The sequence below is a fragment of the Atractosteus spatula genome (genome assembly GCF_055471065.1).
Source record: "Atractosteus spatula isolate fAtrSpa1 chromosome 10 unlocalized genomic scaffold, fAtrSpa1.hap1 SUPER_10_unloc_2, whole genome shotgun sequence".
Taxonomy (NCBI): Eukaryota; Metazoa; Chordata; class Actinopteri; order Semionotiformes; family Lepisosteidae; genus Atractosteus; species Atractosteus spatula.
In genome coordinates, this window is record NW_028296622.1 from 1170212 (window position 1) to 1185092 (window position 14881).

Genomic DNA, 14881 nt, shown 5'->3' on the forward strand with positions numbered 1-14881 from the left:
GTGGGAGGGGGGAACAAGCTGATACCCTGGCTTCTCTCCAGACACAGCTGGGTGAGCTCCTCCAGTCAGGACAGGGGCTCTACTGTACACAGAGAGGGGCGGGAGGAGGGAACAAGCCGATACCCTGGCTTCTCTCCAGACACAGCTGGGTGAGCTCCTCCAGTCAGGACAGGAGGCTCTGCTGTACACAGAGAGGGGTGGGAGGGGGAACAAGCCGATACCCTGGCTTCTCTCCAGACAGAGCTGGGGGTGGGGCGAACAAGCCGATGAGCTGCTCAGGTCCGTTATCTAATGTCTGACTCCTGTCTGCTCTCCTGCTCTCTCTGGCCTGCTGTTTCCCCGATCTGTCTCTCTGTCCAGACTGCTGGTCAGTACAGATCCAGGACACTGTGTGAGAGAGTAGGGGTGTGGACCCCAGTGTCCCGACTGCTGGTCAGTACAGATCAGGACACTGTGTGTGAGAGTAGGGGTGTGGACCCCAGTGTCCCGACTGCTGGTCAGTACAGATCCAGGACACTGTGTGAGAGAGTAGGGGTGTGGACCCCAGTGTCCCGACTGCTGGTCAGTACAGATCAGGACACTGTGTGTGAGAGTAGGGGTGTGGACACCAGTGTCCAAGGATGCTGGTAAGAGTTGATCTGGGTATTCTAGTGTTTTATTTTGCTCTTACTGATGAACCTGTTCAGTTGGTTAATTACTTTATCAATCCACTAGGTGACGCCAGAGCAGTGTCACAGCGAGGACAGGAAACCCGCCACCTCACATCAGCAGGAAGAGACGGAGACAGAGAGAGAGAGAGATGGCAGCATGTAGGAGCTCAGCGCTCAGCCCTGGTGAGTTTTCTCTTGTTCTACCTGTCAGAGTGTCGGTAAGGGAGTCACTGAGGGTCTCTTCTCTGTCACAGAGCACAGCAGCAGCTGGAGAATTGTCTTCCTGTCTGCTGAGAGTGTGTTCTGTCTGTCAGACACACAGGGTCTGAACTAGGAGAGAGACAGGAGCTGGTTTACTTTCACTTTCTCTTGTCAGCGATCAGAGATCGGTAGTGTAAACTCAAGCTGTTTGGGATTCACTAAATATTTTAATCAGGTGTTTATTTAAGGTAAAATGATTGATGTAATACCTGACTGTGTGCTGATGGTATTGGATTCACACTGTTAGTATTCATGATGCTCAGACACGCTCAGATATGAACATTTCTTGTTTGTTGCTCAGAGGCCGTGTTTATTGTACAGCTGATAATACCAGAGGGGAATCAGTACAGATGAACAACAGAGGAATTTATTTGGCCCATAATTAGTTGTGATTCCAGGTTCTCGTGCAGCTATTTCTCCTGTCCTGACTGGGCAGCTTGTTCCCCCCTCCCGCCCCCCTCTGTGTACAGTAGAGCCTCCTGTCCTGACTGGAGGAGCTCACCCAGCTGTGTCTGGAGAGAAGCCAGGGTATCGGCTTGTTCCCCCCTCCCACCCCTCTCTGTGTACAGTAGAGCCCCTGTCCTGACTGGAGGAGCTCACCCAGCTGTGTCTGGAGAGAAGCCAGGGTCTCGGCTTGTTCCCCCCTCCCGCCCCCCTCTGTGTACAGTAGAGCCTCCTGTCCTGACTGGAGGAGCTCACCCAGCTGTGTCTGGAGAGAAGCCAGGGTCTCGGCTTGTTCCCCCCTCCCACCCCTCTCTGTGTACAGTAGAGCCTCCTGTCCTGACTGGAGGAGCTCACCCAGCTGTGTCTGGAGAGAAGCCAGGGTATCAGCTTGTTCCCCTCTCTGTGTACAGTAGAGCCTCCCACTCCTGATTTTAAGTCTTAGTGTTGCTTTGAGTTTCAGTGTTAATTCTAAAGAACTCTGAGGTGTCAATATCTAACTAGTCTTTAATGGTGACTGACTGTCACTGAGGATGTTGAATATTTTGTATGTATGTGGTTCACTATCTTCACCCTGTCAGTGTGGGACACTCCCTTCAGACTAAAGAGACTCAGTTCCTCCAGCTTGTCAGTTTCACTGTTTTTAAACTAACATCACGCTAATTCTCTTCAGTGTGGATCACAGTAGATAGTTTCTAAGCGGTTTGAAACTATACAACACAGAGATTTCCCAGCCAGGTGGCTGAGTCCCAAACATGTCTTTATGTAATGTGACATTTTAGACTCACTGCTGAAGAATCAGGATGGACTGAATGATTTTACAGTTTTTACATGTATTTTTAAAATAAGGTGGAATAATAATAATAATCTTTATTTTATATAGCGCCTTTAAAGGTGGCTTCTCAAAGCGCTTTACAGGATGACAATAACAATAAATAAGAAGACTACACAAGATAAAACACAGTTACAATATATAGAGGAGACTGTGGAAGGTGGTACTAAGAAGAGCAGAGGGCTGAAGAATGGAACCAGTTCAGTAAAGGCTTTTCTGAAGAAGAGGGTTTGGAGTCTGGATCTGAAGGAGTTTAGAGAAGGTGACTCTCTGATATCCTTGGGCAGAGAGTTCCAGAGCTTGGGTGCAGAACAGGAGAAGACCCTGTCACCCCAAGAGTGTAGAGGGGCTTGGGGGACAGTAAGGAGAGGAGAATTAGCAGAGCGAAGGTTGTGAGGTGGAGAGTAGGGCGATAATAGTTCAGACAGGTACTTAGGTGCCATGCAGAGCCTTACAGGTGAGCGTGAGTATTTTAAAGTCCACACAGAATTTAACTGGATGCCAGTGCAGGGACTCCAGGATAGGAGTGATGTGATCACTTGCACCAGACCTTGTCAGGATTCTGGCTGCTGAGGTTTGGACCAGAGTAGATTTAGATACCCCAGCGAGTAGAGCATTACAGTAGTCAATTTGAGAGAATACAAATGGAGTCCCATTTGTGTCTGAACTGCCACTGGACACTCAGTAGGGCTCTACATGTTACTCTACATGTACTCAGTGTTAGTAGGACTCTACAGGGCCCTCCAGAAGTATTGGTAAAGATGAGCAAGGAAGACATTGGAAAAAATGTGTGTTTATCAGATGAGAGAAATCTGACCTTTCAGTGAGGTTAAATTATTCTAAGAAAAAAAATCCTGATGAAAAATAAAGATGTACTATTGAGAAAACAGTTAAAAATAAAAAAATATATATATTTTATATTAATTGTAAGAATTCAGTTTAATTAACATTAACAGAACATTTTTGTATACCACAGGGAATACACAGAAAAATAATCTCAATAATCTGAGATTTTCCTCTCTCACAGGGCAGGGACAATAGAAAAGATATAGAGGAGTTTTTATCGTAAATTTGAAATGGGATGAAGAGTGAAGATATCTGTAATGAGAACTTTATCATGTAAATAATCTGTGATCTTTCTCTCTGACAGGGGAGGAACAGGCTGATTCCCATGAGGCACCACAGCATCTCTCAGAGATCAGGATCGTGCTGCTGGGGGGGATTGGGTCTGGGAAGAGCTCAGTAGGAAACACCATCCTGGGCAGAGAGGAGTTTGAGACTAAGGGAGTAAATGAGGAGTGTGTGAAGAGACAGGGTGAAGTAGCTGGGAGGCAGATCACTGTGGTCGACACTCCAGGCTGGGGTTCCTCTTTTATAATAAGGGCACATCCAAAGCGTGTCAGAGAGGAGGTTGTGCGCAGTGTGTCTCTGTGTCCCCCAGGACCCCACGCTCTCCTCCTGGTGATTAATGTGAACTCATACACAGACTGGAGATCAGTGAAGGAACATCTGGAGCTTCTCAGTGAGAGAGTGTGGAGACACACAATAGTGCTGTTCACCTGGGGGGACACACTGAGAGACACAACCATTGAGCAGCTCATTGAGAGAAGAGGGAAGGAGCTCCAGTGGCTGGTGGAGAAGTGTGGGAACAGGTATCATGTTCTCAACAACAAGCACAGGGGCGACCGCACTCAGGTCACAGAGCTGCTGGAGAAGATAGAGGACATGGTGGCAGGAAAGAGTGACTGTTGTTATGAGATTGAGGAAAAGGATTCACAGGAGATGGAAGAGAAGTTCAGGAGTTTGGGAATAAAGGAGAGACAGAGGATAGAAGAGCTTCTGCAGAAGACACTGGGACCCCAACTGCTTCCCAAGAGTGAGTTCATGTTCTCTCTCTGATAGGGGTCACAGTCTGAGTACTGTAGCTCTGAAATGAATTATATATTTTAATTTTTTTAATGAGATAAGTAATAAATGTTAACTACGCGTGATGTCCTGGATGCCCAGTTCTACAGCAGGGCTCTGCAGGAAAAGACTCACAGCTGTGTTGGAAACAGAGCCCTTGTGGGGTATCTACCCTGTAGAGCAACAGGTCTCCACTGGGTCACACTGTGAGCTCTGGTGAGACTCCTCACTCACTGCAGCTCATCTCAGTGCTGAGTTTCTGAAGAGGAATAATCTGTGATCTTTCTCTCTGACAGGGGAGGGACAGGCTGATTCCCATGAGGCACCACAGCGTCTCTCAGAGATCAGGATTGTGCTGCTGGGCCAGAGAAGGTCTGGGAAGAGCTCAGCAGGAAACACCATCCTGGGCAGAGAGGAGTTTGACACTGAAGGAGTAACTAAGGAGTGTGTGAAGAGACAGGGTGAAGTAGCTGGGAGGCAGATCACTGTGGTCGACACTCCAGGCTGGGATGTGTGGCTGATGAGGAATGATCCACAGCAGATCAGACAGGAAATTGTCTCTCTGTGTCTCCCAGGACCCCACACTCTCCTCCTGGTGATTAATCTGAACCCATACAGAGACTGGAGATCAGCAGAGGAACATTTGGAGCTTCTCAGTGAGAGAGTGTGGAGACACACAATAGTGCTGTTCACCTGGGGAGACAGACTGATGCACACAAGCATTGAGCAGCACATTGAGAGAAGAGGGAAGGATCTCCAGTGGCTGGTGGAGAAGTGTGGGAACAGGTATCATGTTCTCAACAACAAGAACAGGGACGATCGCACTCGGGTCACAGAGCTGCTGGAGAAGATAGAGGACATGGTGGCAGGAAACTATGGGCTGTACTTCACCACTGACATCAAAGAAATAAATACTGAACGAGAGATAGAGGAGCTGAGACAGAGGGAGGAGCCGAGACGGAGACAGAGGAAGGAGCCGAGACGGAGACAGAGGGAGGAGCCGAGACGGAGACAGAGGGAAGAGCCGAGACGGAGACAGAGGGAGGAGCCGAGACAGAGACAGAGGGAGGAGGAGAGACAGAGGGAGGAGGAGAGACAGAGAGAGACGGAGGAGCCGAGACAGAGGTTGGAGGAGAGAGAGAGAGAGACGGAGGAGCTGAGACAGAGGGAGGAGGAGGGACAGAGAGAGACTGAGGAGCTGAGACAGAAGTATGAAAGAAGGGAGAGAGAGAGAGAAGAGGAGCTCAGACAGAGGTTGGAGGAGGAGTGGAGCAGGAGAGAAGAGGAGCTGAAGGAGAAGATGAGAAAGACACTGGAGGAAGAGGAGCTGGAGAAAGAGACAGAGGAGCCCAGACTGCCTGTCAAGAGGAGGAACAGTATAGACCTCATCCCTCCCAAAAGTGAGTGTGATTGATGCTGTATTACTGAGTCACTGATCTTACTGCTCATCAGACTGAGAGATTCAACCATCTTGTGTCCTGTTAGGAATTAAAATCATACTGTGCTCCGCTCTGTACTCCATTACTAACACAGTGGCACACAGATCTGTGTCTGTTTAAATCCTCTGTGCTGTAATTGAACTGTTTTCTCTCAGGGAGATTAGATTTAATCCATCACACAGCAGCTCAGTCTCTGTAATCTGTTCCTCAAGACTGTGGGACCAACACTCAATCAATCAAGGTTTATTGATCGATGCACGAACAGTACAGCACACAGCGGTGTTGTCAGCATTGAAATCTGCGAGCTCGTTAAAGGCTCGTTAAGAGGGATGGAAGAGTTGGAGGACAGGAATGTATAGGGGTTAACATTGGGATACAACAGATTACACAACTGCAATTCACAGATTGTGTGGAAGTAACACAAGGATAGGAGGTATTGAGGTGTCCTGACAGTAGTGGGGTACAGGATAGGAGGTATTGAGGTGTCCTGACAGTAGTAGGGTACAGGGTAGGAGGTATTTAGGTGTCCTGACAGTAGTAGGGTACAGGGTAGGAGGTATTGAGGTGTCCTGACAGTAGTAGGGTACAGGGTAGGAGGTATTGAGGTGTCCTGACAGTAGTAGGGTACAGGATAGGAGGTATTGAGGTGTCCTGACAGTGGTAGGGTACAGGGTAGGAGGTATTGAGGTGTCCTGACAGTAGTAGGGTACAGGGTAGGAGGTATTGAGGTGTCCTGACAGTAGTAGGGTACAGGGTAGGAGGTATTTAGTGCTCTTCGTAGGTGTCCTGAGAGTGCCAGTGCCCCCTGTCAGTTCAAGGAGGTAACTGCAGGTATCTGCTGTGGTTGGCTGTTCAGCAGTCTTACTGCCTGGGGGAAGAAGCTGTTCTGACACCTGGTGGTCTTGGTCTGATACTTCAGTACCGTTTTCCAGATGGTAGTAGAGAGAGCAAGTTGTGTTTAGGGTGACTGGGGTCCCTGAGGATGGACCTGGCCTTCTTGAGGCATTAACACAGTAGATATCCTCTGTGTTCAGTAGCGCAGCCGGTAGTGTTCTGAGCCAGTGTCACCACCCTCTGGAGGACCCTGAGCTCGTGGGCGGAGCAGTCACCACACCAGGCAGTGGTGCAGCCGGTTAGGATGCTCTCAGTGGTGCAGCTGTAGAAGCTGGTCAGGATGTGTGAAGGCAGTCTGAACTTCTTCAGTCTGGGGAGAAAGAACAGGCGCTGTCTTGTCTACGGGGTTGGTGTGGTGGGTCCAGGTCAGGTCGCCTGTGATGTTGACACCTAGGAATTTGAAAATCTGGACCACTGTGGACCCACTGATGTGAATGGGTGCCTGGTCTGTTCCTGTGGTCCACCATCAACTCCTTAGTTTTGCTGGTGTTCAGAGAGAGGCTGCTGTCCTGACACCATACTCTCAGCGTTTCTACCTCCTCCCTGTACGCGGACTCATCACCGTTCGTGATCAAGCTGATGATCGTTGTATCGTCCGTAAACGTGATGATGGAGTTTGTCTTGTTCCTGGAGACGCAGTCGTGGGTGAATAGGGAGCAGAGGAGAGAGGGCTGAGTTTGCAGCGCTGGGGAACGCCGATATTCAGGGTCAGGGTGAAGGATGTACTTGTGCCGACTCTGGGCATGATGCCCAAGAATAATTCCCAGATGTTCATTCTGTAAGTTTCTTTCATAATGGCCAGCAGCCCTATCACCCTGCAACTCCCAGCTGGCAGCCCCACTGGAGCCCAGCAGTGTGAGCCTGGCCAGTACCTGGAGGGGAGACTGCTGGGAAAACACTAAGGCTGCTGCTGGGAGAGGTGTGAGTGGGGCCAGCAGGGGGCGCTCTCACCCTGCGGTCTGTGTGGGTCCTGATGCCCCAGTATAGTGACGGGGACACTGGTCTGTAAACAGGCGCCGTCCTGCGGATGAGACGTCAAACCGAGGTCCTGACTCTCTGTGGTCACTAACAATCCCAGGGTGTCTCTCAAGAAGAGTAGGGGTGTTACCCCAGTGTCCTGGTCAAATTACCCCCCTGGTCTTTACCAATCATGGCCTCCTAATAACCTCCATCTCTGAACTGGCTTGATCCCTCTGTTCTCCTCCCCACTGAGAGCTGGTATGTGGGGAGAGGACTGGAGCATCACCCAGGTGGGGCTGCACACTGGTGGTAGTGGAGGGGATCCCCATTACCTGTAAAGAGCTGCACACTGGTGGCGGTAGTGGGATCCCCAGGACTTGTAAAGAGCTGCACACTGGTGGCGGTAGCAGGAAACAAGGGCAGCTACTACAGCACTGAGACGTACCAGGAGGCAGAGTCCCAGATCAGACAGAGGCAACTGCAGATCCTGAGGGACAGAGAGGAGAGAAAACAGAGGGAGGAGGAGAGACTGAGGGAGGAGAGGGATGAGGGGAGGATCCCCAGGACCTGTAAAGAGAGAGGTTGCTGTCTGTCTGCTGCAACAGCAGCAGCCTGTTGTAGAATCTGTGTCAAACAGGGTGAGATGGAGAATTACTGAACAGCCTGGAGTCTGAATTCTGCTTTGTTAACAAAGTGCTAAAGACTGCAGGTCTCAGGGTTGAAGGGACAGTTCCTGACCGACAGACACTGAATCACTGCAGCTCAGCCCAGCAGTGGGGATGTGGTACCAGGAACATGAGGTGGAGTTTATTCCACTGACAGGTGCTGAGAAGCATTAAGCCCGTTTCTCTCTTGTCATCCTCTGATAAAGACACAGTGGACTCTGACTCTGGACTCTGGGTGTGGTCAGTTTCAGAGTGAAATACCAGCAGGATGATTGCACTGGACTGCACACTCTCCTAGAGTGCTGTTCTTCACTGGGGTGAAGAGATTCTCTCTCCTTCTTCAATTAACGTCCTTCTACACTCTGCCCCTGTAACAGTACAGTACTGCAGCATGACTGTTGTTGCTTGAGGCCAGTAAATGAACACAGATTCTTCAGATGAAACTTGAGTCACTTTGGGAAACAATATCTGACACAAGTGAAAGTCATGAACATCAGGTAAAACTATGTAGTTATCATGATGCCCAGGACTATAAGTTTCTTTTATAATGACTTTTAAGTTTTGAATCTTGAGCAAACTGAACCCTTCTTATATGTGGAGAGGTTGGTCTCCTCTCATGTGTCACCTCTCTGATGCTCCTGTCTCTCCTCCTGTTGCAGTGAGTGAAGTCGAACCCAGACTCCAGCCCCGCCCCTCTGAGCTGAGACTGGTGCTGCTGGGCAGGACTGGTGCTGGGAAGAGCGCAGCAGGAAACACCATCCTGGGCTCAGAGGAGTTTCCCTCTGAAGCCAGCAGCTCGGCGGTCACTCAGGAGAGCCGGAAGAGGACAGGACAAGTGTCCGGGAGACGGGTGACTGTGGTGGACACTCCAGACTGGCTCCACGCCGGACTGTCTGAGGGGGACAGGAGACGGGATGTGGGGCTCTGTGTTAACCTGTCTGCCCCGGGACTCCACGCCTTCCTTCTGGTGACCCCGCTGGGCCGATCCACAGGGAAGGAGAGGAGGACACTGGAGACAGTCCTGGAGATATTCGGGGAGAGGGCCCTGGGACACACCATGGTCCTGCTCACCCACGCTGATGAGCTGACCAGCAGGACGCTGGAGGAGTCTGTGCACACAGGCAGCAGGGAGCTCCAGTGGCTCCTGGAGAAGTGTGGGAACAGGTATCAAGCCCTCAACAACAAGGACAGGGGCAGCACTCAGGTCACAGAGCTGCTGGAGAAGATAGAGGAGCTGGTAGCAGGAAACAAGGGCAGCTACTACAGCACTGAGACGTACCAGGAGGCAGAGTCCCAGATCAGACAGAGGCAACTGCAGATCCTGAGGGACAGAGAGGAGAGAAAACAGAGGGAGGAGGAGAGACTGAGGGAGGAGAGGGATGAGGGGAGGAGGAGAGAGCTGGAGGAGGAGCTGAGGAGAGAGAGAGGGGAGAGAGAGAGGCTGCAGAGAGAGATGGGGGAGGTGAGAGAGGAGCAGGAGAGGGAGAGGAGAGAGAGAGAGGAGACACACAGAAGGGAGATGGAGGAGCTCAGGCAGCACTATGAGGAAAAGGCCAGAGAGGAGGCAGAGAGACACCTGGACCTGGTGAAGTCGCACTTCAGCACAAGAGCAGTGATACTGGGAGCAGGACTGGGGGCAGCAATAGGGGCCCTAGCAGGAGCCCTGAGTGGCCCAACAGGAGCAGCAGCAGGAACAGTGATAGGAGCTGCAGCAGGAGCTCAGATAGGAGCTTTACTGGGAGGAGAAACCAGAGCAGCACACTCGCACACAAGGGCGCACACAGCCCGCAGACACACAAGGGCACCCACAGCCCGCAGACACACAAGAGCGCACACAGTAGTCACAACGTAGTCTCACACACAACCTGAAGGCACTCAAGAATACACAACCATCAGACACATAGAGAACACACACAGCCCACAGACACAATGAGCAGACACACACAGCCCGCAGACACAATGAGCAGACACACACAGCCCGCAGACACACACAGCCCGCAGACAGGAGAGAGAAACAGACAGGAGATCGGAGAGCTGAGAGAGAGCTGAAGACACTGAGACAGGAGCAGGAGAGGGAGAGGAGGAGCTCAGGCAGTGTTATCCGAGTGACAGAGAGACATAGAGACACTGCCGCAGGTCAGTCACTGATCCACACAGTCTTTCCCAGCGGGAGAGGAAGACTGGATACTTCCTGGACACAGAGTGAGGACTCTCCACTGAAACACTGATCTCTTCCTCGTAAGAGATCTGACTCACTGAAAACCTGCCCTTAGTGTCCCATGTGAAGAAAAACTCATTTTAAATTAATGTTTTATTTTGATCATGTTTGTATTTTGGTATCCTTTGTGTGTATATATATATGTTATAAATTCTTTTTGGATATAATTCTGACATTGTATATGTGTGTGTAACAGAATATATGTATATAATTGTAACAGTGGAACAGTGAGTTTGTATCCAGCTGTGGGTCTGGCGGTGTCACACCCGGTATAAGAGCACAGTGTCGCTGGCCGGGACTCCGAGGTGGGAAAGTGGCCGGTTGTGGCCGAGATGGCGAGCAGCTGTTTCCGGCGGGCGCCAGGCAGGGTGGGCCAGGACAGGCGTGAGGCGGCCGGGCTGTGTCTGCGATCCCAGCGGGGGCGTGTGCCTCCTTCTCACAGCGTGTCTGGTGTGGGTGTTCGAGGGGCTGCTCATGAGGGGTCTTGAGGAAGAGACAGAGGCGCTTCAGCGCGACGGTCAGCCACACTGCGCGCATCATGCCGGCCGATCGCTCGGACACACAGACCTTTCTGGAAGAGAAGCGCGTTTTCACCTCCTTCAGCCGGAGTGCAGCTGCAGAAACACACCGCTCGCTTGTGCAGAAGGACGTTGAAGCGCCGCTGGAAAACCGACGTGATGATGAAAGACGTCGTTTCATTACGGCGTCCAGACCCGCTGCCGGCTCGTCCGGCAACTGGGACTTTATATCCCGCAACGGCGACTTACAGTCTCAGAATCACGACTTTATTTCTGGTCATTGGGACTTTATATCTCGCAACGGCGACTTACAGTCTCAGAATCACGACTTTATTTCTGGTCATTGGGACTTTATATCTCGCAACGGCGACTTACAATCTCAGAATCACGACTTTATTTCTGGTCATTGGGACTTTATATCTCGCAATGGCGACTTACAATCTCAGAATCACGACTTTATTTCTGGTCATTGGGAATTTATATCTCGTAATGGCGACTTACAGTCTCAGAATCACGACTTTATTTCTGGTCATTGGGACTTTATATCTCGCAACGGCGACTTACAATCTCAGAATCACGACATGATTTCTGGTCATTGGGACTTTATATCTCGCAACTGCGACTTACAATCTCAGAATCACGACTTTATTTCTGGTCATTGGGACTTTATATCTCGCAACGGCGACTTACAGTCTCAGAATCACGACTTTATTTCTGGTCATTGGGAATTTATATCTCGCAACGGCGACTTACAGTCTCAGAATCACGACTTTATTTCTGGTCATTGGGACTTTATATCTCGCAACGGCGACTTACAATCTCAGAATCACGACTTTATTTCTGGTCATTGGGAGTTTATATCTCGCAACGGCGACTTACAATCTCAGAATCACGACTTTATTTCTAGTCATTGGGAATTTATATCTCGTAATGGCGATTTACAATCTCAGAATTACGACTTTATTTGTCTGTTATTCTCCCCAATATAATCCTCTCAGTCTGGTATGAAATACCAGCTCCTGTCAGTCAGCTCTGTTACAACAGACAGGATCCCTTTAGTCCTGCAGGGCTTGATTCCGATTTTTATTCAACTACTTCTCTCATAATCACCTTTGTTTTCCAGCAGCGTTTCTGTATCATTCTAAAGAAGCGAACAATAGGTTTCTACTGCTGTACTTCAGCTGGAAGGAGGTAAAAACACACGTTCCTGTTTCTCTTCAATACCTGGTCCTCTAGGCTGGTCCTCTGTCACATCAGCTAAAAAGTCACTTTTTAGGATGAGTCCTGAAACTGCTGGACGAATCTCTGTTCTCATCACATCGCAAACTGGAACCACAGCACCTCCAGCGAGCATGTCGAAGCCAATACCGCCCTGCTCCTCAGAGAAAGAGTCTCTCTTTTCCCCAGTGACTCAGTCGGTGCTGCTCTGGGCCATGCTGGGAATGACACCCACAGGGTTCAACTCGCTCGTTTTAGTCAGCTTTTTATTAGAATACACAAGCTTTCTTCTTTCCCGCCCTCATGGATGCTGTGTCTCTGCTTCGCCGAGCTGAAGCCACAGGTCAACCGCGGTTTGAACACGTTTCAATCACTCAATTCGTGTTTTTTAAATATAATGTCGTCTAGAGCAGCAGTTTGTTCTTCACGAACGTAGATAACGTAGATATCGGCGTCAAAGGAGTGGAAAAGTGTGCGTTTGCGTCAGTGTCATCAATATCATATGCTATCAGTGTTGTAACGCTAATGTAATATAATACTGCGTCAGTATAATCGGTCTGACAGAGTTTTCGCCAGTCTGGGGCTCTTCAGCACGTTTATACACCTGTTAAACTTGACTGAGTCCAAAGTCGACGCGTTTCTGGACGTTTCTGCGCACCGAGAGGACGTTTGCTGTTCGTGTTGGAGACGAAAGATGTTTCCCGGGCTGTGGCGGTGAGTGGCGACTTGTCCCTCCGTTTCTTCATTGAAATCGTTCAGTCCTCAGGCTGATGAGAAAACAGTCATAGGAGTGAGAACATGTCTGTGGTGAAATTGTGTAAAAGTGTGTCTGTATCATTGAGCTCGACGGGTTTGTGGTAAAATTGTGTCAAAAGTGTCGGTTTATCATTGAGCTCGACGGGTTTGAGGTAAAATTGTGTCAAAAGTGTCGGTTTATCATTGAGCTCGACGGGTTTCAGGTAAAATTGTGTCAAAAGTGTCGGTTTATCATTGAGCTCGACGGGTTTGAGGTAAAATTGTGTCAAAAGTGTCTGTTTATGATCGAGCTCGACGGGTTTGAGGTAAAATTGTGTAAAAGTGTCTTTTTATCATTGTGCTCGACGGGTTTGAGGTAAAACTGTGTAAAAGTTTATCATTGAGCTCGACGGGTTTGAGGTAAAATTGGGTCAAAAGTGTCGGTTTATCATTGAGCTCGACGGGTTTGAGGTAAAATTGTGTCAAAAGTGTCGGTTTATCATTGAGCTCGACGGGTTTGAGGTAAAATTGTGTAAAAGTGTCGGTTTATCATTGAGCTCGACGGGTTTGAGGTAAAATTGTGTAAAAGTGTCTGTTTATCATTGAGCTCGACGGGTTTGAGGTAAAATTGTGTAAAAAGTGTCGGTTTATCATTGAGCTCGACGGGTTTGAGGTAAAATTGTGTAAAAAGTGTCTGTTTATCATTGAGCTCGACGGGTTTTTAGGTAAATTTGTGTAAAAAGTGTCGGTTTATCTTTGAGCTCGACGGGTTTGAGGTAAAATTGTGTAAAAGTGTCGGTTTATCTTTGAGATCGACGGGCTTGAGGTAAAATTGTGTAAAAAGTGTCGGTTTATCTTTGAGCTTGGTGGGTTTGAGGTAAAATTGCGTAAAAGTGTTTATCATTGAGCTCGGGGGGTTTGTGATGAAATTGTATAAAAGTGTCTATCATTGAGCTCGTGGGGTTTGAGGTCAAATTGTGTAATATTAATAATTGCTTACACTCATATAGTGCTTTTCTGGACACTCCACTGTACGCGGTTTACAGATTGAGGACTCCCCTCCACCACCACCAAGGTAAGTGGTGATATAAGAGTGTCTGTTTATCATTGAGGTTAAAATTGTGTAACAGTGTCTTTTTATCATTGAGCTCGGGGGGTTTGAGGTCAAATTGTGAAAAAAGTGTCTTTTTATCATTGAGCTCAGGGGGGTTTGAGGCAAATTTGTGTAAAACTGTCTTATTGTAAAATTGTGTAAAAGTGTCTATCATTGAGCTTGACGGGTTTGTGGTGAAACTGCGTAAAATGTCTGTTTATCATTGTAAAATATTGTAAACGTGTCTTTTTATTATTGAGCTCGATGGGTTTGAGGTCAAATTATGTAAAAGTGTCTTATTGTAAAATTGTCTTTATCATTGTAAAATTGTGTCAAAGTGTTTTTTTTTATCATTGAGGTGAAATTGTGTAAAATTCTTGTTTGATAGAGGGTGTTTGAGGTAAAAGTGTCTGTTTGATGCGGCGGGGGGGCCGGGCACGGCGAGGTGAGCCGGCGGCTGTGTGGCGTGGCGCAGTGGGGTCCGGGCACGGCGAGGTGCGCCGGCTGCTGTGTGGCGTGGCGTGGCGCAGTGGGGTCCGGGCACGGCGAGGTGCGCCGGCGGCTGTGTGGCGTGGCGCAGTGGGGGCCGGGCACGGCGAGGTGTGCCGGCTGCTGTGTGGCGTGGCGCAGTGGGGTCCGGGCACGGCGAGGTGCGCCGGCGGCTGTGTGGCGTGGCGCAGTGGGGGCCGGGCACGGCGAGGTGCGCCGGCGGCTGTGTGGCGTGGCGTGGCGCAGTGGGGGCCGGGCACGGCGAGGTGCGCCGGCGGCTGTGTGGCGTGGCGCAGTGGGGGCCGGGCACGGCGAGGTGAGCCGGCGGCTGTGTGGCGTGGCGTGGCGCAGTGGGGGCCGGGCACGGCGAGGTGCGCCGGCGGCTGTGTGGCGTGGCGCAGTGGGGGCCAGGCACGGCGAGGTGCGCCGGCGGCTGTGTGGCGTGGCGTGGCGCAGTGGGGGCCGGACACGGCGAGGTGCGCCGGCGGCTGTGTGGCGTGGCGCAGTGGGGGCGGCTGTGTGGCGTGGCGCAGTGGGGGCGGCTGTGTGGCGTGGCGTGGCGC

At 50.1% G+C, this 14881-nt stretch overlaps 1 protein-coding gene across 1 annotated transcript; it reads left to right on the forward strand.

Moving 5' to 3' along the window:
- The first annotated feature begins 793 nt into the window (after nt 1–793).
- On the forward strand, nt 794–10307 carry LOC148812585 (GTPase IMAP family member 8-like). The gene is made up of 4 exons (XM_088908557.1): nt 794–833; nt 3335–4060; nt 4386–5489; nt 8707–10307. The coding sequence occupies exons 1-4, from the start codon at nt 800–802 to the stop codon at nt 9897–9899; spliced, it is 3057 nt and encodes a 1018-aa protein (XP_088764683.1). The 5' UTR covers nt 794–799; the 3' UTR covers nt 9900–10307.
- Nucleotides 10308–14881: the final 4574 nt, after the last annotated feature.

Excerpts from the sequence above, each read along its gene's own strand:
- LOC148812585 (XM_088908557.1), top strand. The coding sequence starts at position 800 with ATGGCAGCATGTAGGAGCTCAGCGCTCAGCCCTG. Across the intron at positions 4,061-4,385 it reads ACCCCAACTGCTTCCCAAGA|GGGAGGGACAGGCTGATTCC; the intron begins GTGAGTTCATGT and ends TCTCTCTGACAG. Across the intron at positions 5,490-8,706 it reads AGACCTCATCCCTCCCAAAA|TGAGTGAAGTCGAACCCAGA; the intron begins GTGAGTGTGATT and ends CTCCTGTTGCAG.